Genomic DNA, 26,772 nt, shown 5'->3' on the forward strand with positions numbered 1-26,772 from the left:
AAATAATCCTCTAAAATACAACTTGCCTAATAATTTTGCAGTGTACATCCACTCTAAACAAAATGTAACTTCTTCTCCTTTCCTTTCAGTTTGGACCAGCCTACATTAGAGCTGCTACACTGAGCGTCTTTTGAACCAGAAGATATAGAACACCACCTGTTTTTAATAGATCTTTTTATAAATAAAAAATAAAAAGGGGGGGGGGGGGACCCTCAGTTGTGTGTGTGTGTGTGTGTGTGTGTGTGTGTGTGTGTGTGTGTTTTTTTTTTTTTGTTTTTTTTTTTTTTTTAAGATCTAAATTTGCAATTTTCACAATGGCAAGTTTAATAATTCAGGATAAGAAAAGTTTCTCCGGAAATGGTGCCACTCGTGTTCCCTACTGCAGTCTTGCAATTCTTAACCTGCATTACCAGATACGGCCTATGCACCAATGAGGCGCCCTTTCTGGAGAAATCCTGTGAAAGTTTGAGGATCAATTTTTATGCTTTTAGCTGTCGGAAACGGTTAGTTGGTGAATGTTCTGCTAAAAATGTGTCTAACCACTTTTCTAATGTAATTATTACAAATTCCCCCACTGTTCCCTCCCCTCTAACTTCGCGTTTTAATTTGTTTAAACTTCTGATGACATTTTTAAATATTCCAGAATGCATTAGCAAGTCATCAGAAGGCTAGCGCTGCGGCCACTGCCCCAGCTGCTGTCTCCACCCTGAAATGAGATGTCTGCTTCACTGAGCATGTGCAACTTGTCCATTATGACACATGCTCCTTATGCATTCACTGCACTATAATCCTTTTAATGTGCACTGACACTGTGCTCCTTCGTTTCTGAAAAGAGAAAATTGATAAGGTAAGAGCGCACTGTCACTGTACATTGAAAAGGAGAGAAGGCACCAAGAACGGAGATGAGCCCTGTTTTAAGATGTCCATTTGGGCTAGTCTTCTCTCTGTGCTTGGTGCATTCTCTTTTTCAATGCATGCTGGCAGTGCGCTCTCAACTGCTCATCATAACAGGCTAGATTAAATAAACATTTAGTATGGTATTCACTGTTGGTTTCAGATAACCCTTTTAATTGTTTGAGGTTTTTATACGGTCTTTGCTTTTCCTTTTACAGAAATGTAAATTTAAGTCTAAATAAAAATTTTAAAAACACATTTTAATGTTGGTTTCAATAAAGAAAATATTTAGCTTTTAATAGTGTTGTGTGAAACGTTTTTTTTTTTTTTTAAATTTCACTAGTTCTGGACCGCCCACAAACTGGATTGATGTTTTAGAAGTGGAATGCAGAGTAAAGTGTGGACAGAGTATGTGTATTGCCAGAAAATTATGCAGCTGTGGGGTCGAGGAGCTGGCTGTCAGACACAGCCAGACTCCTCACAAAGACAAACCTGTTTGTTTTTACGTTATCCATCTCTAGGCACAGCGCTGAACTAGCTATTTGTGTATAGATTAGTAAGCGCTGACCTTGCTTTACACTCTGTACCAAGTATACACCTGATTACTGGGTGTAGGGAGTGAAGTGTTGAGTCCTAGGAAACCCAGAAAGCTAAAGTTCTTCCTAGAACTGGGCCTAATATACAAGCTCCAGTGACAGGGGATGCCAGCATGAAAAATTCTATACATTTTTTGTTTGTTTGTTTTTTTTACATTATAAAAATTACAAAAAGGAAAATGGGCCAATACTAAAGTTAGGGCGCAATGCCCTTTTTTTTGAAAATATCATCTTGGAAAGGCTTTTTGTAGGGAGCGAAGAGTCTTTTTCAATTCTTGTTTGGTGTCTTTTCATCCATTCTTCGTTGGGAAAATTCTTCATTCTGTGAGATTCCTGGGTCGTCTTCCATGCACTGTTATTTTGAGGTCTAGCCAGATTTTCAATGCTCTGATCAGTGGACTGTGAGGGCCACTGTAAAACTTTTCAGCTTTTCTATTGAAGTAGCCTATTGTGCATCAACAACTTGTTGAAATTTTCATTGAATCCATTCTTACCTCTAGCCATAAAATGTTCCCTGTGCCATTGGCTGCAACACAACCCCAAAGCATGACTGAACCCACTCCCATGCCTAATGGTTGGTGAGATGTTTCGTCTTTCTGCATTTGCTGGTGCCCACAACTTCATAAATCTGAATTTATTTTTTTCATGGTGAGGACTTGGGAGGTTTTCTTCTGGTGACCCTTCCATGAAGGCCATATTTGTGCAGGTGTCTTTGGAGTTGTGGTACATTGTTCTGCTGTTCAGTCTGCAAAATCTTTGAGGGTCAAGTGGAGGTTCTGATTTGCCGCTTTAGAAATCCTATGAGCAGCTGTCACTTAAATTTTTGCTTGGTCTTCCAGACCTTATCTTGACCTCCACTTCCTGTTCACTACCATTTCTTAATTACATTTCAAACGGAGGAAAGGGCAACTTGAAAATTCTTTGCTGTCTTCTTAGCCTTCTCCTACTTTGCGAGCCTCCACTGTTTTCAGAGTGCTAGGCAGCTGCTTAGAAGAACCCATGGCTGCTGTTTTTTTTTTTTTTTTTTTTTTTTTTTTACACAGTTAGAGGCTGGGTTTTTATAAAGCTGGGAAACTTGCATCGCAAGGCCTTTCTGAACGATGATGGTGAAAGGCCATGTGATGGTAATACTGGGCAAGACCAAGCAATGTGAAGGCAATTGCTCTCATGTGATCCACATCTCCAACACTTATTGTTGATGGAGGGAAACCTTTTACTTAATTTATCCAGAACCCTTGAGAAGAGTTTGTAATTAGATTCCTGCAGGCATGAACTTAGATTTATGCGCCAAGGACAACACCCTATCCCTCTGTTCCATGGATATGGTGATGCCCAAATCTTCCCCTCATGTTAAATCTAGGGGGAGGCTGATCTGAAGGGTTGACTAGCAGAGAGTGAAAGGATTAAAGTGTATGCTGAATCACTCGCTCACCAATCTGGATAGGTTACAAGTATAAAAAGAGTACAGGTCCTTCTCAAAAAATTAGCATATAGTGTTAAATTTCATTATTTACCATAATGTAATGATTACAATTAAACTTTCATATATTATAGATTCATTATCCACCAACTGAAATTTGTCAGGTCTTTTATTGTTTTAATACTGATGATTGTGGCATACAACTCCTGATAACCCAAAAAACCTGTCTCAATAAATTAGCATATCAAGAAAAGGTTCTCTAAACGACCTATTACCCTAATCTTCTGAATCAACTAATTAACTCTAAACACATGCAAAAGATACCTGAGGCTTTTATAAACTCCCTGCTTGGTTCATTACTCAAAACCCCCATCATGGGTAAAGGTACCTTCACACATAACGATATTGTTAACGATATCGTTGCTATTTGTGACGTAGCAACGATATCGTTATGTGTGACAGCGACCAACGATCAGGCCCCTGCTGGGAGATCGTTGGTCGCTGAACAAAGTCCAGAACTTTATTTCGTCGCTGGACTCCCTGGAGACATCGCTGGATCGGCGTGTGACACCGATCCAGCGATGTCTTCACTGGTAACCAGGGTAAACATCGGGTAACTAAGCGCAGGGCCGCGCTTAGTAACCCGATGTTTACCCTGGTTACCATGCTAAAAGTTAAAAAAAACAAACAGTACATACTTACCTACAGCCGTCTGTCCTCCAGCGCTGTGCTCTGCTCTCCTCCTGTACTGTCTGTGAGCCGGAAAGCAGAGCGGTGACGTCACCGCTCTGCTTTCCGGCTCACAGACAGTACAGGAGGAGAGCAGAGAAGCAGAGCGCAGCGCTAGAGGACAGACAGCGGTAGGTAAGTATGTACTGTTTTTTTTTTTTTTTACTTTTAGCATGGTAACCAGGGTAAACATCGGGTTACTAAGCGCGGCCCTGCGCTTAGTTACCCGATGTTTACCCTGGTTACCGGCATCGTTGGTCGCTGGAGAGCGGTCTGTGTGACAGCTCTCCAGCGACCAAACAGCGACGCTGCAGCGATCCGGATCGTTGTCGGTATCGCTGCAGCGTCGCTTAATGTGAAGGGGCCTTAAGACTAGCGACCTGACAGATGTCAAGAAGGCCATCATTGACACCCTTAAGCAAGAGGGTAAAACCCAGAAAGAAATTTCTCAACAAATAGGCTGTTCCCAGAGTGCTGTATCAAGGCACCTCAATGGTAAGTCTGTTGGAAGGAAACAATGTGGCAGAAAACGCTGTACAACGAGAAGAGGAGACCGGACCCTGAGGAAGATTGTGGAGAAGGACCGATTCCAGACCTTGGGGAACCTGAGGAAGCAGTGGACTGAGTCTGGTGTGGAAACATCCAGAGCCACCGTGCACAGGCGTGTGCAGGAAATGGGCTACAGGTGCCGCATTCCCCAGGTAAAGCCACTTTTGAACCATAAACAGCGGCAGAGGCGCCTGACCTGGGCTACAGAGAAGCAGCACTGGACTGTTGCTAAGTGGTCCCAAGTACTTTTTTCTGATGAAAGCAAATTTTGCATGTCATTCGCAAATCAAGGTGCCAGAGTCTGGAGGAAGACTGGGGAGAAGGAAATGCCAAAATGCCTGAAGTCCAGTGTCAAGTACCCACAGTCAGTGATGGTGTGGGGTGCCATGTCAGCTGCTGGTGTTGGTCCACTGTGTTTCATCAAGGGCAGGGTCAATGCAGCTAGCTATCAGGAGATTTTGGAGCACTTTATGCTTCCATCGGCTGAAATGCTTTATGGAGATGAAGATTTCATTTTTCAGCACGACCTGGCACCTGCTCACAGTGCCAAAACCACTGGTAAATGGTTTACTGACCATGGTATTACTGTGCTCAATTGGCCTGCCAACTCTCCTGACCTGAACCCCATAGAGAATCTGTGGGATATTGTGAAGAGAAAGTTAAGAGACGCAAGACCCAACACTCTGGATGAGCTTAAGGCCGCTATTGAAGCATCCTGGGCCTCCATAACATCTCAGCAGTGTCACAGGCTGATTGCCTCCATGCCACGCCGCATTGAAGCAGTCATTTCTGCCAAAGGATTCCCGACCAAGTATTGAGTGCATAACTGAACATTATTATTTGATGGTTTTTTTGTTTGTTATTAAAAAACACTTTTATTTGATTGGATGGGTGAAATATGCTAATTTATTGAGACAGGTTTTTTGGGTTATCAGGAGTTATATGCCAAAATCATCAGTATTAAAACAATAAAAGACCTGACAAATTTCAGTTGGTGGATAATGAATCTATAATATATGAAAGTTTAATTGTAATCATTACATTATGGTAAATAATGAAATTTAACACTATATGCTAATTTTTTGAGAAGGACCTGTAATTTTGGAAGGGAATGAAGAAAATGGTATTGTTGAACACAAAGGGCTAGGGGTCAACCACATCTAATATGGCCTCTACTGAAGGCCAGGTGGTGCCTGTGCCAATTTGCTTTGCCCTGAAGTTACCCTGATATCTAAAGCTGAAAAATTGGAGTCCGGAGAACCAATAACACGGGACATGAAGATCTTTAATTTAACATAGCTTTGTAATTTTCCCCCAACCTCCCTTTTATACAGGGCTCCAAATGCCCCGCATGGAAAAGCTAATCTATTAGCTAGCTACAGCCACCACTAGAGGGAACACATTGCAAATATATACACTGCGCTAAAAAAAAACCCTGCCTCTTGTCACCACTAGAGGGAGCTTAATGGATAGTGTCTAAATCCAGTACACAACAGTATGCAATGTGCTCCCTCTAGTGGTGGTAAAAAGGGGTTTGTTTTTTTTTACTTCGATGTATGGATATTTAGTGAGCTCCCTCTAGTGGTGGGAACAGTCAATTTTTTTTTTTTATTAGTAGTTGGGTATCTTGTACTCTAACACACATACATCAAAGTCTTGTCTATGAAAGGCTATCAGATGCTAATAGAAATAAGATGTCAAGAATTAAAACTTACAGAAACTTGAAATTTTATTGCCAATTCTCTTAATCAGCCATACAGTTCCTTATTATCCAATACATAAATGTGTTTATATGTATACATAAACCCCCCAGTGTAGGCTATGCATAGAGCTTTTTGAGGCTTAGTGGTCATGTACCAACATCCCAGTGTGAGAAAAGTGACACCAATCCAAAACGGCAGAAAATAATTCATTAATACTGATTGGAAGATCACAATGAAATACAGTATTTTACGTCCCAGTGTGTGGAATTATCTGTGACTTTTTACAAGCGTAACATGTATTCTCATGTCTCATTATTAAGGGGCCAGCCTATTTTGCTATAAAGCTTTATCTTTAAATATTTCATCAAGAAGTAAAAAAAACAACAAACTTTCATTGCTGCCATTTGTCTCCCAATGAGTGTGCTTGACCCTCACTCCAAGACCATTCACTCTTTAAGGACTATGTCCCCTGATTCTAGAGACAAATGGTGGTCTCAGCAGTTGGACTCCTATTCATCGAACACTTGGTGGGTATGAGGTTTTTTTGGGATGGAATCCAGGTTTCAGGAGGAGGTGATACTGTATGGAGGTCCTGTCTCCCAACCCTCTACTGCTCCTATGTCGGTAAGGGCAATGGCAGAATTTTGTACTCCTGTCCCAGAGACAATTTAAAGTAGTGCGTGTACGTGACCAATTCTTTAATCAAAACGGGACAGTTCTCATGGACAGCTGGGATCCACCAATCAATCATTACTAGATATAAGCGTATATATGGACATGAGAATGGTTTGTCAGCCTGGAATGTATTCTGGCTTTTTTTTTTTAAGCGGTTAACGATGAGAGGAGGAAACAAGGATTCTTGCAGGTGGGAAAAGATTCAGCCAATCCTTTAAATCTGTGAGTTAAGCCACGCCCCAGAGGAGCCTGACATTGGCTTTCCTACTCCATCCCAATTCTCAACTCATGTAGGGCGAGTACAGAGAGAGCTGTCGACAGAGCAAGGTTAGGAGTTGATAAATTAGGTCCACTCTGCAATGTTTGATCAATCGATGGAGACGAGGAGGTCTTTGAATCCTAAGTTCATGCCCCATGCTTGGACTAGGAATGACTCAGTATCCATATTACCTGCCGTTCTCCTTTTAATACCGATTACAGAGTAAACAAGACAGATTCTCTAGGATCCCAAAGGGTTGTTGCCCAGTTTCTTTAAATAACTAGGTGAACTTGGCAATCAGGATTTTCGAGGAAGGGTCAACACCCAGATTTTTTTAGTAAGAAGTGTGAGCTGGTGCCCACCACAATGGCAGCAGTAATGGTGGCCATATATTTGCAGAAAGGAGAGTACTAATACATTACTAAAAGTGATGAACAAAATGAAGAGACTCACTACCTTCCCCCCCTCTTTTTTTTTTAAAAGGGGGGGATTCTTTTCCAATAACTCAATATTTTATAAAGTCATCCCACCCCCATTTCTTCAAACGTAGACATATCAAGAGTACAAATAGCAATTTATCACTAAAGGGAAAACAAAAATTGCAAGTGAAGATCTAGTCTGAATCAGAACTGGCTTGCTCGGCAAATTCTGTGTAGTGTACGGCTTCTTCCAGCGGAGCCATAGTCCCGTCAGATCTCACTGCCATCGGTTTAATAATATTTTTCCTGAAAGACAAAAAAGTTAAAAAGATCATTTCAGTACAAGAAAAACTCTGCTCCAGCCATAGACAAAAAAAAAGTCATACGTTGTTTAGCAAATTAAGGGCCACAATGATTGGAGGAAGAATGGGCGCTGCTCAGGCACAGTGGCTGACATCCAATTAAAAGTGATAGGTATGAAGTCGGGGACAAGACGTGAGTCTATGGGGGTTTTTTTGGAAGGGAAAGTAGATATATATCTATTATATACGCACTGTGTCCATAAAGTCATGGTGCACTTTTGATCAGTCACAGGATCAATTTATAGTTTACATTTTGGCGCTCTTGCTCTGGCCCAATCATATCAGACCAGTTCATGAGGAGAGAGAAGAACCAAACAACACAAACTCATGTAAGCTGTTGCTGAGCCCCCCAATCCGATTAACCCCTGATAAACTGAACTCTGATTAATACACTGCCAGGTCTGTGACAAGATTACGCCAGCTGTGTGACTTTCCATGCCAGTCGAGTTGTGGATGGTACAGGGGAAAGCTCAGTGTTCTGTGGCTTGCTAAATTCAAATCCGTGACCAAAGTGCTACATGAATATTGTCGCATTTACAACAAAGCACCACCACATAGGAATAACATTACTTGGGGGGGGGGGGGGGGGGGGAGGGGAGGGATAAGCAGTTGAAGGAAATCAGCAGTTTGGTGGAGAAAGTCAGTCAGTGACAAGGCGATATGGGATAGCTACCTAAGAGTCCTAAAAAAGACAAACCTGGTTACGTGTGCTAGACTATTACACCTAATCAAGGCTACAAGGTGTTAAAGAAACCTCTGTTTTATGGGGTACACATTGCGGTTGTTGCACGCTGTCAAAGCAGCAGATAGACCCAACTGATGTATGTTTGCTACAGATATGCTTCATGAGATTGACGCAATATTTTTGTTGAAGACTGGGTTTTGTGTAAAAACAAAATCACAGACATTATTCACTCTGTTACACCAGAAATCCTTACCCGTGTGTGGCAAGAACTTCACTATCGTTTGGATGTGTGTAGGGTAACAAATGGAGCCCACATCGAACTGCACAGGTATGAAACTGGGAGAGTTTTTCATTTGGAGCAGATTTCACATTTTTAAGCTTTTCCAGCGACTGGTCAAAAGTGCACCATGACTTTTAAGGACACACCATAACTTTTGCACCTATTAAATACATACCGTTTTCAGTTTTAACGGCACAGGAGGGGGATTGGATTGTACGAGGGAAGCATTTTGCAAGCACATCCTCTAGTGGTGCTCGAGACTCAGTTGATTCACAAGGAATTAACCAACCTTTTGTCTGTGCAGGTTTAATTACAGAGCTGACAATCAGTTTAATCCTTTTAAAGTTCCCAAAGACTCTCCTACATTAATCCAATTATATCTGCCCTGCTGGCTCGGCCTCCTTGAAGAATCATTAAATATTGATTTAGAGCCAATAAAGAAGCGCAGGAAATTAATTCTATGACTTTATGGCATCAACCATGAAACTGCAGCAAGGTCTGTATTAGATAAGTGGCATTACCAATTACATGGGAAGGCTTGTTCCTTTTATCATGAGGGTAGATTAATTTACCATACCACCCCCAATTTACAATTTTGCACACCTATCAAAGCAAAAAAAAAAAGTGTCTATAGAATTAGGCAACATTTCACAGATTTGGTATATACAGTAACACCTACTTTACAAATTAGAGGTATAGTTTGTAGTATGAGGGGGTCCTTGATTAGGATCCTCATGGTCTGTGGTTATAAAAACACTCTTGAGGACCATCGTTATGCATCCAAACCGTTACTTTGAAATGGACACTAATGCCCAACTTGTGCCAGATTTCTCCAGAGTCTACTGTACAAAAAGCAGGAGACTCCTTTACAAGCAATGAAGTTGATTTGTCTAAATTTGCTTATGGAAGAGCGGTTGTGTATTTTACCACTAGTGTAAAAAAAGTTTTAGTTTCCCACACTATATACAAGTCGTCAGCACTAGGCTATGCTCACTTAAAGAGTTCGCCTGCACAGAATGATTAGTTTGAATAAAGTACAGACCCTCAGTGAATCATGGATATTTAAATACACCTGCTTGTTTCCCTACTCCCTGTATCTCGCCCCATCCCTAGCTCAATGAAGTCACAGCTCACAATGTAAGGGAAGGGGTAGCGATAGAGGGACAACGAGCCATTGGGAGAGTGCACTTAAGTGTTTGGCCACGTCCTGGTGCAACTTCCTCAAGTAAAACCCACTAGTAAGAGCTCTAACTCAACTTCTACTCTTTGAACCCAATATATCAATTCTTTCTTAAGTGAAGAAGACTGATTATTGGTTATAGATTCTGCAAACAAAAACCCTATCGGCACACTTGTGATGCAAAAGGAAGATATGGCTGAAATACTTGTTTTTCAATCATTATTTGACGTTTTTGGTGCACAGGGGCTGGACTGTGCACTGGGTCTTCTACCCGTCAGATTCCCAATCCCTCCATCCATCCATGGATGTCCCGTTTCCCCAGTTTGACATCTCAGCAGTGACATCATTCACAGACAGGAGGCAGACGTAGGGGCCAGGAATCAGACCGGGAGGAGAAGACCTGGTGCACAGTCCGACCTCTGTGCACTGAAATCTATTTGTCAGAAAACTTCAAATGCTGATTAAATTGGTATTTTTGGTTCTTCTGTAATCAGCATTACCTCCATGTCCTTACAAGATTGTGTCGAGAGGTTCTCACTCACTTTTAACAATTTTACTTCTGCAGAGTTTTTAAACAGATGAACTGTGCAACAAACATTTGGAAAATGTCACATTTCACCCCAGTCTCTTAACTCCAGGCAAATTTCTGATTGCGAGTGGAGGTAGGCAGAGTTGAGAACCAATGTGTTTAACCAGTTATGAGTTTAAAGGCGCCAAGAATAAAAAAAAAAAAAAAATTTTAAGTGCTCACGCAGATGTCTGGATCTCTGACTGCCATGCATGGACTTGCTGCAGGTCTCCCGACCAAAGAGCGACAGCCTCAGAAACATGAAGCCGTGTGCCAGTTGGGAGGCCTGCAGCCGGTCTGTGATCGGACTAAAATCTAGGGATGTTTGCATGAACCCCAAGACAAAACACCTTTAATAAAAAGTGGCACACATGGTGCAAAGCAAACAAAGAAAAAATAAAAATCACACATTGCGAATTGGAACCTTTATTCAAAAAGCATGCAAGTTATACTATAGTGGCATGATGCCCATGTAGCAAAACAATATGTTCAGTCTAGGTGGCATCTCTTGAACCATTCCGGGTATGGCCAGTGTTAATTTTTGTGGCTTCACTCTGTTCCACTGTGCCTACAGGGAAAATGAAGAGTTACAAATAGTGATGAGTGACTTTTCAGATAAGGCGTTATCCTCCATGCTCTGGTGCTAACAGTGACTTTGGTGTGCTCAAAAAAATATGTTAGCGTCCCAACGTATTAGACACTTAGAACACAAGCATGCTCCAATAACACCTTATCCGAGTACGTTTGCTCATCACTCACTTCAAAATACTGGTGGTCAGGTTTCTTTACAGATCAGCAGGAGAACAATGATCCGCTCACTGAGCAATACCTACTTGTTAAGGCCCCTTCACATTAAGCGACGCTGCAGCGATACCGACAACGATCCGGATCGCTGCAGCGTCGCTGTTTGGTCGCTGGAGAGCTGTCACACAGACCGCTCTCCAGCGACCAACGATGCCGGTAACCAGGGTAAACATCGGGTAACTAAGCGCAGGGCCGCGCTTAGTAACCCGATGTTTACCCTGGTTACCATGCTAAAAGTAAAAAAAAAAACAAACAGTACATACTTACCTACAGCCGTCTGTCCTCCAGCGCTGTGCTCTGCTTCTCTGCTCTCCTCCTGTACTGTCTGGGAGCCGGAAAGCAGAGCGGTGACGTCACCGCTCTGCTTTCCGGCTCACAGCCAGTACAGGAGGAGTGCAGAGCACAGCGCTGGAGCACAGACAGCGGTAGGTAAGTATGTACTGTTTGTTTTTTTTTACTTTTAGCATGGTAACCAGGGTAAACATCGGGTTACTAAGCGCGGCCCTGCGCTTAGTTACCCGATGTTTACCCTGGTTACCAGTGAAGACATCGCTGGATCGGTGTCACACACGCCGATCCAGCGATGTCCACGGGAGATCCAGCGACGAAATAAAGTTCTGGACTTTATTCAGCGACCAACGATCTCCCAGCAGGGGCCTGATCGTTGGTCGCTGTCACACATAACGATTTCATTAACGATATCGTTGCTACGTCACAAATAGCAACGATATCGTTAACGATATCGTTATGTGTGAAGGTACCTTTAGAAGGGTCCAAAGCCAAGAACCCCCTTAATGAGCCAACAAGCCTGGAAATAGCCTTACTATATCATTTGAGTTGGAAATTTTCAATTTTGCCCACATGTCTGTCCACGCCACATTCCTGCATCGACTTACATGTCTCCCAAGAGCAGCCGTTCATTTACCTCCAGCTTTAATTAGATACGTACCTGAAAAAGGACTGTGGCTGGCAGAAAGAAAAAGGTCAGAGATGGAACAAAAGACACCGAAGCGCCTCTTCCCGGCCACAATTAAACAACCGTCTGCAGCAAACCGAGAGCCCCGTCCACCATTAATATTTTGTGTTAATTGAAGTCTAAATACCATCAATACTTTCTACTCCTTTTCTATTACATGATTTTGTTTTGTCACCTGCTACAAAGAGCCACAACCGCACTGCCTTAACAATTAGCCTGTAATTATGTGTTTTTAATGAGTGGGGCAGCCTGTCCTCCTACTGAATACATCACAGAACTTGGCGATAATTGGACCCGAATCTCCCACTGTAGGATTCCAAGGGCCAACAAAGGGTTGGCTGGCAGCGCGAAACCATCGCTTGCAGCCATTGTGGTATATATAAAGCACCACATTCATGACGGCTCACTTATTAAAGCTATAGGTGGACGAACAAAGGGCAGCGGGAGGAAGAAAACCTGAAGATAAATTTCTGCGCAGCTGTGATGCCAGCCATTCCGTGCACTGCATTTTAATTTATACACCAGTCTGACTGTCCCAACTAGGGGTTTGCCATTAAACCCACATAAATATTGTTAGGCAATCACATTATGGAAGCCATTGATCCCTTCTAAGTAGACCCCTGGCCGTACGTGGCTTTAGTACCTGGCGAGCTTGTCGAACATATCGACGAGTTTCATGGCCTCTTGTTCCTTCTGCTCCTCAGTCATCTCATCTAGAGGGTTTGGCGCTGGTTCTTCGACATGACCAGTTATTAGATTAATGCTGGAAAAAAACAAAAAAAAAAAAAAAACAGTATAATTCACATTTCTATAGATCACATTTAACCCCTTATTGAGCAAGCCAATTTTTCACAATTCTGACCACTGTCACTTTGAGGTTATAGCTCTGGAACTCTTCAGTGTATCCCACCGATTCTGAGAACGTTTGACATTGTTCTTCATGTTAGTGGTACAATTTCTGCGATATAATGTCTGTTTTTCATAAATGCAAGTTTGGCAAAAATTGGGAAGCTTCAAATTTTTATCCCCTTAAATCAGAGGGTGGTGTGTATAAAAGATAACAGAAAATACCCAAAAGCGACACCCTTATAAAGACTTCACCCCTCAAGGTACTCAAAACCACATTCTAGTTTATTAAACCCTTCAGGTGCTTCACAAGAACTAAAGCAATGTGGAAGAAAAAAAATTTTTTTAATTATTTTTTACTTGTGAAAAAGAAGTATTTTGTTCCAAAGGGTAACAGGAGAAAATGGACCACAACATGTGTTGTGCAATTTCTCCCGAGTACTCCGTACGTGGGTGAAAGCCACTGTTTGGGTGCATGGCAGGGCTCAGAAGGGAGGGCGCACAGTTTGACTTGATCAAAAATATTGGCTGGAATCAATGGTGGTTAACTATTAACCTCTTAATGACCACTGAAACATTAAAAACAGTGGTAGCTAAGGCTACTTATTCCTGCATTGCAGTCTTAAAACAGCAGTCAGGAGTAAGGCTATAGAACTCCCCAGAAAATCTCCAGGGTCTCGACTACTGGGGGGGGGGGGGGGGGGGGAAGGGGGTTGTATCTGAGTCACTGAACATGATCAGGGCTGGATATATAATTTGTGCACTTTCCAGTTGTCCTTACTTTGGTTTTGCCTGGAGATATTCTTCGGTGTCTGTATCTTCATCGTCAGAATACCAGCGGTCACCTCTACCACCGGCTAGAAGACCTCTGGCAGCGAGAAGTCCAGCAGCATTTCCATAACCCGTATATTTGAGAAGGTTATCCACTATCAAGACAAAGAAACAAACATTCAGAACTATATTCTAAGCCGGGGGAAAATATTAAAAAGTCTGTTAATCCATAATCCCCTCAGTACTAGTCTATTACCTCTCTCTTTGCACAGAACAAACAAAAATTCAGCAGCAGCTTGCTTCACCCCTAAATCCACATTGGTCATCAGTCGAACTAACTTGTTCCTTAGGGTGGATCCTACTTCTGGCCGGTTGGAGACGTCCTTCAGTGGTGGGAGAACCTAAGGGAACGTGAAAGCAACAGGTCCATTAATAAAAGGAGGGAGATTGGTAGTTGACAAACTAGAGTAAGGTCCCCACACAAACATTGTTGGGTTGAAGTTCAGGTCTTCCTGAATTTACACTAACTTTTTTTACCATTTAAGAACCAGAAATTAAAGGGGCTGGAGAGAATGCAATAATCCACAGTAAAATAAATAAAGTCATGTTATATAAAAGTTACCACAGCTTTGAGGTACTTCCGTATATTTCTGTGCCCTCTGGAACATTCAGTGAGGAAGGTAAGGACAGGAGTGAGGCCTTCTCTGAAGTCGGATCCCTAAAATAAGATGGAGAGAAACAAAACTGATGAAGGCGTGATGGTAAAGACAGGACAATTCTTGTTAGTCTATTCAGCCAGTTTTAGGATCCTGGATAACTAGTGGGATCTGTCCTCTAGGACCCCAATGAAGTGTGTGGCACTGCTGTCCAGGGGTACTGCTATAGGAGGTCTAGTCACTTGCATATAGAATGTCCTGGGTACTTGTGAGGAGACTGCACGGTGCCCTCACTTTAGTCCCAGGATCAGTGGTGGTCCAAGATGTCAGAGATGTCTATATTTTTAGTATCTGTGGAGGAATCTAACAGATCAGCACCACTTTAGGAAATGGAAAGGCCTCTTTAAAGGTCATCAACTAGGTCATCTACAGCTTTCCCCAGAGAAAGACCTGCTTTTTCTAGCAACCTTTTGCTCTAACTGCAAGTCCACAGATCCATTGGCCAAGTTCACGTACCCACAAAATACGTTCCACTGTACTGGCCTGAACATCAAGTATCCTGACAGTGGTTGATGCTGTTCTCCTGCTGAAAGAAGGTCTGTGCATGGACCAGCCAGAGGTCAAACTTGGTTGCCTCATTCCTATAACGGTCATCAAGTTCATGTCAAAAGAACCTTCAGCCAGTCTGGAGACATGCATGTACAACCCCTGATGCACGGTGTTACAGTTCTTGATATAACTTCTTCCCTTTACAACAATTTGGCTGACTAAGATTTGTGGCTCTTCGAGACCGCCCGTAGAGAAGAGTTGAGGTCTGCACCACTTAAATATTAATCCAATTTTTAGACAAAGAAGAGTGGGCAATCTCTGGAACAGAAGGTGCACGGGCTACGAGAGGTGTCCTTTCTGTGTAGTTTTTTTGATCCAAGTACACTTCAAAGACTGCAATATCCCAATGCTGTTTGTGTGGTTGTGTAGGGAAAATGAACCCTTGACATCAGTTCATGGATGATCATGGACTCAAGCGATTGGGGGGGGGGGGCGGGGGGGTTCTTATTAAAAGCACCACTCTAGGTGATCCTTACAATGGAGTGGTGCTTCTAATGCAAGGTGCCTGATGGAGGTCACGTCTCAATGCAAGTCTTTGAGGGACTTGTTCTGGCTCTCGCTTACATTGAAAGCTTGTGACATTACTCCTGACTTCTGTGCAGTCAGAAGTTGTGGTCATGAGATAGCGTGGAACTAAAGCAGTGCAAAAAAGGTGACAGCGGAGTATAATATTGTAGATTAGAAGCACCACTCCACTGTTATAATAAAGAAAAAAAATTGGGGAATATTAATAGTTAATTTTTCCATGACATTCCCTTCAAAAGGACAATGCCCCATTTTACCAATTAATGACATGGCAATTCCACAACATTTACTGGAAGTAACCGACCTCGGTTCCTCTGGCGCCATCAGAACCAGCTGTATGGACAGCGTGTACAGCAGAATGTTAGACTTCTTTTGACAGATCTAATCATTAATGTTAGAACGGTATATAACATTTCCAAGATCTAAATCGCTAACAACTCGTGAAATCCGTAGTATTAAGAGACAGCAGATGCGGATACCTTGTCGATTCTCTTCTCCATGAACTTCAGAATGCAGTGGATGGCCTGCATGTCAGGTTCATCCTTACAAGCAGCCATTTCTGTCATTGACGAGCATGTGAGGGCATCTAGACAGCAAATGGGAACGTTGCTCAACAGATTGATCGTATTGCTGAAAGAAAAAAAAAAATTATATATGTTTCTAGAACTAATTATAAATGGAGATATAAAATGGGGATTAAAGAGGAGAGACAGATCTAGGTTCAACCAGTGTACTAAAGCACATGTGTGACGTATGGAGTAATTGCAAGTACCAAGTTGTCAGACAAAATAAAAAAAAACCACGTAAAAGCCATCCCACCACAAGGTGTACACCAAACGGGACAGTGACCAACTCTTGTAGATCACCTTAGTGTCAGACTTCTAGATAAGGGCAGCTTTGGATTTGGGTACAAACTGGCATGGCTCCCTATTTTTTTGGGTGGGGCTGTTCATTTTGTTTACAGGCAGGTGTCAAGAGTAAGTAACCAGGTCCTACTGTGCCCCCATCTATTTTTAGGTCTGCTAATAGTGAGGTAAACTACAAGAGTTAATTACACATTGTCGCTATAGGATGACTTACACATTTATTTTTATTTTTTTTTAACCAAGTTCCCCCTTGATTTTTTACTTACTACAGGGTATTTGCGCATTGTATTTTTATCTCAGGTTTTTCCATGTTCCTGTAGGTCTGGCTACATGGTCGACCATTTATTTATAGACGATCGGTCACCAAGCCAAGAGTGACCGATTTTTACTTTTATTTTATTCCCCCCCCGCTTCCTTAAGTATTCTGCCCAAGGGGGGCATGGCTCGCAGGATTCCTTTGAAAGCCCAAACCATAAAAATAGTCAAATAAAAAAAGCCTTGGGAGCAGAAGGAATAAAATAAGAGCAAAAGAATGATCACTTGATCTGGTGAAAAGTGGAGATTACATAGCCGCCATTTAGAGGCAATACAAAGTTGCCTGTCATAACCAGATTGCTGTGGGTCTCAGACACTGCACCCCTCAGATTAAGAGGGGTGGGACTTCACCATATTCTCTCACATAACTGCACCATTTTCACCCAGGCCCAAGGTGTCAGGTTTCCCTTGAGTTCCAATTCCTTTATTGTGGTTTTCCTAATAGGCTGGAACCGAAACCCTTCCCCGTCACTGACAGAAATGACATTTTCTGCATGGCTGTACCCAAACCCAAGTGTTTTTTTTTGGTGAGGGCACAGTGATCTTTGTCAGGTTCCTGACAGTTTTATTTGTAGCATACAAGTGTATAATGTTCTGTGTAGCGGTGACTCGGCCGGGGGAAGACAATAGTTACTGGCATTCCAGAGTCAGTGTGTATATAATAACATTACTTCTCCATTCTCTCCTCGGCGGTCATTAATCACTGACACGTCCCCCCTCCTCCTGCCATGCAGGGGTCTCAGGGACACCTCCGTGTGGGAATGAAAGGGAGTTTACCACAGGATACTCCGCATTTCTGAATATAAAATAGGATGCCAGCGCTAAATGGGAAAGTGACATTTACTGCAGTGTTTTTGGCTTCTTGCATAGTTCTCAACAAAAAAAAAAAAAAAAAAAAAAAAAAAACACACAGACTGCTGCACCAAGAACAGACTATATAAAAAAAAAAAATAGAAAAATTCGGCAGCGGAAATGGCGATTACAGCAAGTCCGCCTTTTGTGATTTTTGTTATCCTGATCTATGGAAGTTTGAAAGGTGCGATAATGAGGAGATAAGTGGTTCCCTCACATACACTTTGGGGGAACCAAGGCGGCCAAAAGGTGCGTCCTCCATATTGTATTATGACATTTTTCAGCCATTAAGAGGTTTATTAGGATCTTTATGACCATGAAGAAAGGACTGAAAAGGACAATGGATGTGGAGGGATTATTTGGACTGTGATTAAAGTGCATCAGCAATCCTTTACTGTAAGGTGGCCTCGCGGATGACAGTCAACAATGGACATCAGACAGGAAAATAGCCTGTGATATTCTGGGGGGGGGGGGGGGGGGGGAATTGAGCAAGATAAATGCTGAAGGTTTTAAACAAGAGTTCAGCTCTTCAAGTACTGAAGCATTGTCGTATAGCACCAGTGGTAAAATGGTCGTGGTATTGAGTCCTTTAGGGCAGGGGTCCCCAACTCCAGTCCTCAAGGCCCACCAACATGTCATGTTTTCAGGATTTCCTTAGTCTTGCCCAGGTAATAATTGCATCACCTGTGCAATGCAAAGGGAATCCTGAAAACATGACCTGTTGGTGGGCCTTGAGGACTGGAGTTGGGGACCCCTGCTTTAGGGGGATTAAGCAAAATACAAAAAAAAAAAAAAGCTGCTCTTGCGCATAAACACCTCTCGGCAGTCAAGCAAAACGGCGCATTCGCAGATTGAGATCTCAGTTCATCATTGAGCAGAGGTCTGATTCAGTACATGTGCTGCCACCATTTTGCTGACGACTACAGAGGTGGATGTGTGCAAGTGCCGTTGCGTCAAAGGCAGCACTAGGGAGAAGTTTAAAGAAGGAGGCGCGAGCAAATGCAGAAGGGCTCAAACCCCTACCCACAACCCCGCCCCAACGCACGAAAAGAATATTGCACCAAAACTTGTAATGTGAATTAAACAAGAATCAGGATGCAGATTTGTTCCATACAGGTATATATTAAATCAGTATAACAGCGCCATTATGGCCATATCTTTACTTTAACATTTAAAATATGTGAAGACAGGTTCCCTTTGAGGGGTTAGTTGGGAGGAGAAGTGCACAAGATATGTGCAAGTATTTAAAGGTCCATTAACCCCTTTACCCCCAAGGGTGGTTTGCACGTCAATGACCAGGCCAATTTTTACAATTCTGACCACTGTCCCTTTATGAGGTTATAACTCCGAAACGCTTCAACGGATCCTGGTGATTCTGACATTGTTTTCTCGTGACATATTGTACTTCATGATAGTGGTAAAATTTCTTTGATAGTACCTGCGTTTTTGTGAAAAAAAACGGAAATTTGGCGAAAATTTCGCAATTTTCAAACTTTGAATTTTTATGCAATTAAATCACAGAGATATGTCACACAAAATACTTAATAAGTAACATTTCCCACATGTCTCCTTTACATCACCATAATTTTGGAACCAATTTTTTCTTTGTTAGGGAGTTATAAGGGTTAAAAGTTGACCAGCAATTTCTCATTTTTACAACACCATTTTTTTTTTTTAGGGACCACGTCTCATTTGAAGTCATTTTGAGGGGTCTATATGATAGAAAATGCCCAAGTGTGACACCATTCTAAAAACTGCACCCCTCAAGGTGCTCAAAACCACATTCAAGAAGTTTATTAACCCTTCAGGTGTTTAATAGGAATTTTTGGAATGTTTAAATAAAAATGAACATTTAACTTTTTTACACAAAAAATTTACTTCAGCTCCAATTTGTTTTATTTTACCAAGGGTAACAGAAGAAATTGGACCCAAAAAGTTGTCCAATTTGTCCTGAGTACGCTGATACCCCATATGTGGCAGTAAACCACTGTTTGGGCACACAGGAGAGCTCGGAAGGGAAGGAGCGCTATTTTACTTTTTCAATGCAGAATTGGCTGGAATTGAGATCGGACGCCATGTCGTGTTTGGAGAGCCCCTGATGTGCCGAAACAGTGGAAACCCCCCAATTATAACTGAAACCCTAATCTAAACACACCCCTAACCCCAATTCCAACGGTAACCCTAACCACACCTCTAACCCTGACACACCCCTAACCCTAATCCCAACCCTATTCCCAACTGTAAATGTAATCTAAACCCCAACCCTAACTGTAGCCCCAACCCTAACCCTAGCCCTAACCCCAACCCTTTTTTATTTTTCCCTAACTAAGGGGGTGATGAAGGGGGGTTTGATTTACTTTTATAGCGAGTTTAGCGGATTTTTATGATTGGCAGCCGTCACACACTGAAAACAGGATTTTTGGTTGCTTACCGTAAAATCTGTTTCTTGAAGCCTCCATTGGGGGACACAGGAACCATGGGTGTATGCTGCTGCCACTAGGAGGCTGACACTATGCAAATAAAAAAGTTAGCTCCTCCTCTGCAGTGTACACCCCACCGACTGGCATTAAACTCTTCAGTTAGTGAGAAAGCAGTAGGAGAAAGAACAAGGTTGAAAAACCATAACCACAAACTTGAGAACTGTAAACGTGAGAACAGTCAGAGAACATATAACAAAAACATTGGGAGGGAGCTGTGTCCCCCAATGGAGGCTTCAAGAAACAGATTTTACGGTAAGCAACCAAAAATCCTGTTTTCTTTATCGCCTCTCATTGGGGGACACAGGAACCATGGGACATCCCAAAGCAGTCCCAAGGGTGGGATAACAGACTTCCATCAGGTCAGAGGACTCACCACTGCCGCCTGCAGGATCCTTCTGCCTAGGCTGGCGTCCGCCGATGCGTAGGTATGGACCTTGTAAAATTTGGCGAACGTGTGGATGGAAGACCAAGTTGCCGCTTTGCACAGCTGTAGGGCGGAAGCCCTGTGGTGCACCGCCCAGGAGGCGCCGACTGCCCGGGTAGAGTGAGCCTTAATCCCAGGAGGGGGAACTCTGTTCTTGACCCGGTAAGCCTCCAAAATTGCCATTCTGATCCATCGAGCCAATAGTCGCTTTAGAAGCCGGCTGGCCTCTGCGCGTGCCATCAGGAATGACGAAAAAGGAATCAGTCTTCCGGAAAGTGGACGTTCTGTCCAGATAGATCCTCACAGCCCTGACAAGGTCCAGCTTGTTCAACGATCGCTCCAAAGGATGAGTCGGAGCTGGACAAAAGGAAGGTAGAACGATGTCCTCGTTGAGGTGGAAGGTGGAAACCACCTTAGGAAGAAAAGGTGGGGGCCGGAAGACCACCTTGTCCTGGTGAATGACCAAAAACGGATGACGGCAAGACAGGGCCGCCAGCTCGGAAACGCGGCGAATGGACGTGATGGCCACAAGAAAGGCTACCTTCCATGATAAAACTGATAGAGGAATCTCCCTAAGAGGTTCAAAGGGAGAAACCTTCAGAACGTCCAGTACCAGGTTTAGGTCCCATGCCTCCACAGGGGCCCTGTATGGCGGGACAGCGTGAGCTACCCCCTGAAAGAAGGTCTTAACCTGTGGCCGAGAGGCCAAGGTCTTCTGAAAGAGGATGGAAAGCGCAGAGACCTGACCCTTCAGGGAACTAAGAGCCAGGCCCGAATCCAGTCCTGCCTGAAGGAAGGCCAAAAGAGAAGGCAGGGAAAAAACCATAGGCGGAACGCGGTTGGACTCGCACCAACGGAAGTAGGCCTTCCAGGTGCGGTAGTAGATCCTGGAAGACGAAGGCTTCCGAGCCTGAATCATGGTGTGAATCACCCGGTCCGAAAGGCCGGACGCTCTTAGAACCGCGGTCTCAACAGCCACGCCGTTAAACTGAGCGACCGAGAATTCGGGTGGCAGATCGGACCCTGGAACAGCAGATCGGGCCTGTCTGGAAGGCTCCAGGGAGCGTCCGTGAGAAGGTTGATGAGCTCCGCGAACCAAGCTCTCCTGGGCCAATCCGGGGCGATCAGGATGACCGGCACCCCTTCCGCTTTGATCTTCTTCAACAGTTTGGGAAGTAATGGAAGGGGTGGGAACAGGTAGGGCAGCTCGAACTGTGACCAAGGAATGGCCAGCGCATCGACGCCCACTGCGAGAGGATCGCGGGACCTGGAGACGAACTGCGGAACCTTCCTGTTGACTCGGGACGCCGTGAGATCCACATCCGGAGTTCCCCATCGAAGACAAATTTGATGGAAGACCTCCGGATGCAAGGACCATTCCCCTGCCGCGAGGCCCTCGCGGCTGAGGAAGTCGGCGGCCCAGTTTTCCACGCCGGGGATATGCACCGCGGATATCACCGGAACCGTTGCCTCTGCCCAAAGGAGGATCTTGGATACCTCGGCAAGGGCCAAGGAGCTCCGAGTCCCCCCCTGATGGTTGACATATGCCACAGCTGTGGCGTTGTCCGTCTGGATCCGGACTGGAAGGCCCCTGAGGATCCTTTCCCAGTGGCGGAGGGACAGAAAGATGGCCCGAATTTCGAGGACGTTGATCGGCAGAGAGGACTCCTGCGGCGACCAACGGCCCTGAACCGTCAGGTGGCGAAAAACCGCACCCCAGCCGATCAGGCTGGCGTCCGTTGTCACCACCTGCCAGTGAACCGGAAGAAAGGACCTGCCCTGGGAGATGAGAGGTGACGTCAGCCACCAGTTGAGAGACCGCCTGACCCGAAAGGAGAGTTTGATCGGTCGATCCAGGGAGAAGACCGACCTGTCCCACTGAGACAGAATGGCTTGCTGAAGGGGTCGCGAATGGAATTGGGCGAAGGGAATTGCTTCCAATGTAGCTACCATCCTCCCCAGAACCTTCATGGCCGAACGGAGGGAGGGAGGTCGAGGACCCTGGAGCAAGCGTATGTCCCGACAAAGAGTGGATCTCTTGTCTTTGGGAAGGAAGACTCTGCTCTGACGAGTGTCGAAAAGCATGCCCAGAAAGATGATGCGCTGAGAAGGAATAAGGCAGGACTTCTTCCGGTTTACCAGCCACCCGAAACGGGCTAAGGTGTCGAGAACAATGGACAGGCTTTCGTGTGCCTGAGCGAAGGACGGAGCCTTGATGAGGATGTCGTCGAGATATGGAAATAGGACCAAGCCTCTGACTCTCAAGATGGCCATCAGCGCCGCCATGATCTTCGTGAACACTCTTGGCGCGGTTGCGAGACCGAACGGCAGGGCTACGAACTGAAAATGATCTCGTTGCACTGCGAAGCGCAGGAAACGGTGATGTCCGGGAAATATCGGGACATGGAGGTAGGCGTCCTGGATATCTATTGAGCATAGAAACTCCTGAGCCTCCATGGAAGCAATTACTGAACGAAGGGATTCCATCCTGAAGTGTCTCAGGCGAACTCTCCTGTTCAGCAATTTGAGGTCCAGGATGGGGCGAACTTTGCCGTCTTTTTTCGGTACCACAAAAAGATTCGAGTAGAAACCCGTGAAGCGTTCTTTTTCTGGGAAGGGAACGATTACCCCGGATTCGAGCAGAGAAGCGATGGCTGAGAAGAAGCCCGGAACAAGAGCGGGGTCTCTTGGAGGACGGGATTGGAAGAAACGATCCCGAGGTCGGGAAGCGAACTCTATTTTGTATCCCGAGGATACAACTTCCCTGACCCATGCATCCTCTACTACGGAAATCCAGACGTCCCTGAAAAGGAGAAGACGGCCGCCCAATCTGGGAGTTGGGCTGGAGTCTTGCCGAGAGTCATGCCGAGGTGGATCTTCCAGTCCTGGGCCTGGAGGATCTGCCCTGGGAGAAACGAGGACGCCAGGACGGAGTGGGCCTAAAGGACACCGCCTTCTTCTCTTGACGTGCCTGTGGCCTCTGTTGCTGCTGGGAAAAGGAGTTTGACGCAGCGAAGCGCCGAAAAGAACGAAACTGTCGTCTAGGAGGAGGGCGATGAGGCTTAGCCTGGGGGAGAAGAGAACTTGTACCCCCGGTGGCGTCCTTAATTATTTGGTCCAACTGGGAACCAAAGAGGCGAGAGCCCTGGAAGGGCAGACTAGTGAGGGACTTTTTGGAGGATAAGTCCGCCTGCCAGGCCTTGAGCCAAACGGTCCGGCGGATGGCAACGGCATTGCTGGAAGCTTGAGCCGCACAAGACGCGACATCCAGGGAGGCGGAAACCAGGTATTCACCAGCGTGGGAAATCTGGTTGGCAAGTTCCGCTAATTGCGCGGGAGGCGCCCCGTCCAGGATCCCTCGCCGAAGATCCTTGGCCCATTTTGAAATGGATTTTGAAGCCCAAGTGGACGCAAAAGCTGGACATAGAGCTGCTGAAGCCGCTTCAAAAGCAGATTTTGCGAAGGATTCTATAACTCTGTCGTTAGAATCCTTCAGAGATGCTCCGCCGGACAGAGGAAGCACCGTGTTGGTGGACAGCCTGGACACAGGTGGATCCACTGAGGGAGAGACTGTCCAATTGGCGGTAAGTTCTGGAGAAAAAGGATATAGCACACCCAGGCGTTTTCCCCTCTGAAAACGCCTGGTGGGGTTCTCTCTCTCTCTGGACAAGATTTCCTCGAATTCAGGATGAGGAGCGAAAAATTTAGAAGGTGGTTTGGCCCGTCTAAACGAAACCGCCTGATCTGCGGGTTCCGTAGAGGGATCCTTGATGCCACAGGTTTGGTTTATTGCCCCAATGAGGTTCTGTACTGTCTCACTCATGGTGGCGATTTGGTTAGGATCCAGCTCCGAAATATCCTCCGAAGGCGCATCAGATAATGCCTCGCCCGACTCAGGGGAGGAGGATCGGTGGGACACCAACCGCGGGGGAGGGCCAAGCGGCGAGATGGAGCGCGAAGAGGACTCAGACCGACGTTCCTGTCTGGACCTTTTGTGGCTTATCAAGGAGGGCTCGGGCGGCGGTTCCTGCGACCCGCTGGCCACTGCAGGGGTCTGCAGGGGTAACCGATCCAGCGCGGACACTAGGGTTTGAGATACCCGTGTTAAATCGGCCACCGATTGTGACAGAGGCGGCCCAGCCTGGGATGGGGGGGATCACTCTCGGGCGGAACAGCCGGGGGATCCTGGGCGGTGGGAACAATCGGGTTGCTGCAGGACTGACACAGCGGGGAGGACTGACCTGAGGGAAGTTTGCTGTTACAGGACGAACATGCAAAGTACGTGACTAAGGCAGAAGATGAAGAAGTCGGAGGACGAGAGCGGCCCCCTTTAGGGTTAGACATTTTGAAGAGGTCCCTGAAGAAAATGCCAGCAGGTTAGGGGACAGTGGGGCAGAGGAGGGTGTCAGTCTGCAGTGCAGAGCTACTCACGGCAGACGAAAAAAACCCCGGATACCAGGAGCTGCAGGCCTGAAGGAAGATGCGGGGATCCCCAGCGCAGATGGCGTGCTGTGTTCCCAGAAGGAGCGCTCTGCGAAGTTCCCCCGGCGCAGGAGCGTGGCACGATGAAGAAAACTCGTGAGCGTCCAGCAGCGGCGTGGAGAAAGGGGCGGAGCCAGCCCAGATGGCGCCGGTGGGTGGGGAATGCCGGGCAGAGTTTGTCGGGCGGGAGAAAGCCCGCCCGATGATACCGGAAGTGACGGAGCGCGTCACCGGAAGTAGGCCCCGGGGGAAGCCGGGGCCTAAATTAGCAGCCGGTGACTGCAGAAATGAGTGCCGGCGCCGAGGAAAAGGTGCGGGCGTCCCGTCTGACAGGCGCGGCAGCCGCCGCATGAACAGAGGAGCGCTGGTGTCGGCGCCGGAAGTAGGCCCCCGGGAAGAGCCGGGGCCTACATTAAAAGCCGGCCGCCGCAGGAGACGACCGTGGCCGCTGAAAAGGAGGGACCGCGGCAAACTTAAAAAGATACCGCCGTGGAGATAAGAACAGAGCGGCTGCCTGTAGTGGTGGCCGCGCCGCAGAGGAAAGGGTCTGCGGTACCGATTAGAGGTGCAGAGCCACCGTGAGAAGGTAGCGCGGCCGGAATTAAGAGCCGCCGCGCAAAAGATGGGCCCCGGAAATTGTCCCTAATTGCCTACAGGAAGGGTGCTGCCGCAGGGATAGCAGTGCGGCCGCAGAATTAGCAGTGCGGCTGCCTGTAAGGCGCCTCGCCGCAAAAAAATAGCAGGAAGAAGGGAATCCCGAGGCCCCCCAAATACTCACCTAATATCCCACGCCGTCTACTAACCTTAAAAACCGTGGAAGATATTAGACGTCCTTGGAGCTGATGGACGTCCTCGTCTCCTCCTACCGACAGGCTCTGGAAGGAGAGTGGGTGGGGGACGGAGCCAGGACCGGACTTCTGAGCACGCTTGTGTGCTAGGATCTTGGTCCTGGATAGGGATCTATGAGGATACGGGGTGGCAGTACACACCGTACTCATAGTCCTTATTGTGGGATTACAGGTGTGACTGCTCACCCTGTATCCCTTCCGAAAACCTGAAAAAGAAACGACGCACATTGAGGTAGATAAGGGTCTAATGAAAGACCCGTGTCCACCTCCTACTGACACTAAGCTAAACTGAAGAGTTTAATGCCAGTCGGTGGGGTGTACACTGCAGAGGAGGAGCTAACTTTTTTATTTGCATAGTGTCAGCCTCCTAGTGGCAGCAGCATACACCCATGGTTCCTGTGTCCCCCAATGAGAGGCGATAAAGACCTTTTTTTTTGCAATACCACATTTTGAGAGTATAATTTTTCCATATTTTGGTCCACAGAGTCATGTGAGGTCTTGTTTTTTGCGGGACGAGTTGACGTTTTTATTGAAAACATTTTTGGGCACGTGACATTTTCTGATCGCTTTTTATTCCGATTTTTGTGAGGAAGAATGACCAAAAGCCAGCTATTCAGGAATTTCTATTGGGGGAGGCGTTTATACCGTTCCGCGTTTGGTAAAATTGATAAATCAGTTTTATTCTTCGGGTCAGTACGATTACAGCGATACCTCATTTATATCATTTTTTTATGGTTTGGCGCTTTTATACGATAAAAACTATTTTACAGAAAAAATTATTATTTTTGCATCGCTTTATTCTCAGGACTAACTTTTTTATTTTTTTGCTGATGATGCTGTATGGCGGCTCTTTTTTTGCGGGACAATATGACGCTTTCAGCGGTACCATGGTTATTTATATCTGTCCTTTTGATCGCGTGTTATTCCACTTTTTGTTCGGCGGTATGATAAAGCGTTGTTTTTTGCCTCGTTTTTTTTTTTCTTACGGTGTTTACTGAA

At 45.4% G+C, this 26,772-nt stretch overlaps 1 protein-coding gene across 1 annotated transcript in view; it reads right to left on the reverse strand.

Moving 5' to 3' along the window:
• Positions 1-5,892: 5,892 nt before the first annotated feature.
• The window catches only part of RIC8B (RIC8 guanine nucleotide exchange factor B), a 30,763-nt gene continuing 9,883 nt past the window's right edge, over positions 5,893-26,772 (reverse strand). The window contains exons 5-10 of the mRNA XM_069763461.1: positions 15,986-16,136; positions 14,339-14,434; positions 13,973-14,117; positions 13,727-13,871; positions 12,743-12,862; positions 5,893-7,550 (exon numbers count right to left, since the gene is read on the reverse strand). Coding sequence (XP_069619562.1) covers positions 7,439-7,550; positions 12,743-12,862; positions 13,727-13,871; positions 13,973-14,117; positions 14,339-14,434; positions 15,986-16,136 — 769 coding nt within the window. The 3' untranslated portion in view covers positions 5,893-7,438. The remainder of the gene's footprint in view (positions 7,551-12,742; positions 12,863-13,726; positions 13,872-13,972; positions 14,118-14,338; positions 14,435-15,985; positions 16,137-26,772) is intronic.

This window comes from Ranitomeya imitator, chromosome 4, assembly GCF_032444005.1.
Source record: "Ranitomeya imitator isolate aRanImi1 chromosome 4, aRanImi1.pri, whole genome shotgun sequence".
Classification (NCBI taxonomy): Eukaryota; Metazoa; Chordata; class Amphibia; order Anura; family Dendrobatidae; genus Ranitomeya; species Ranitomeya imitator.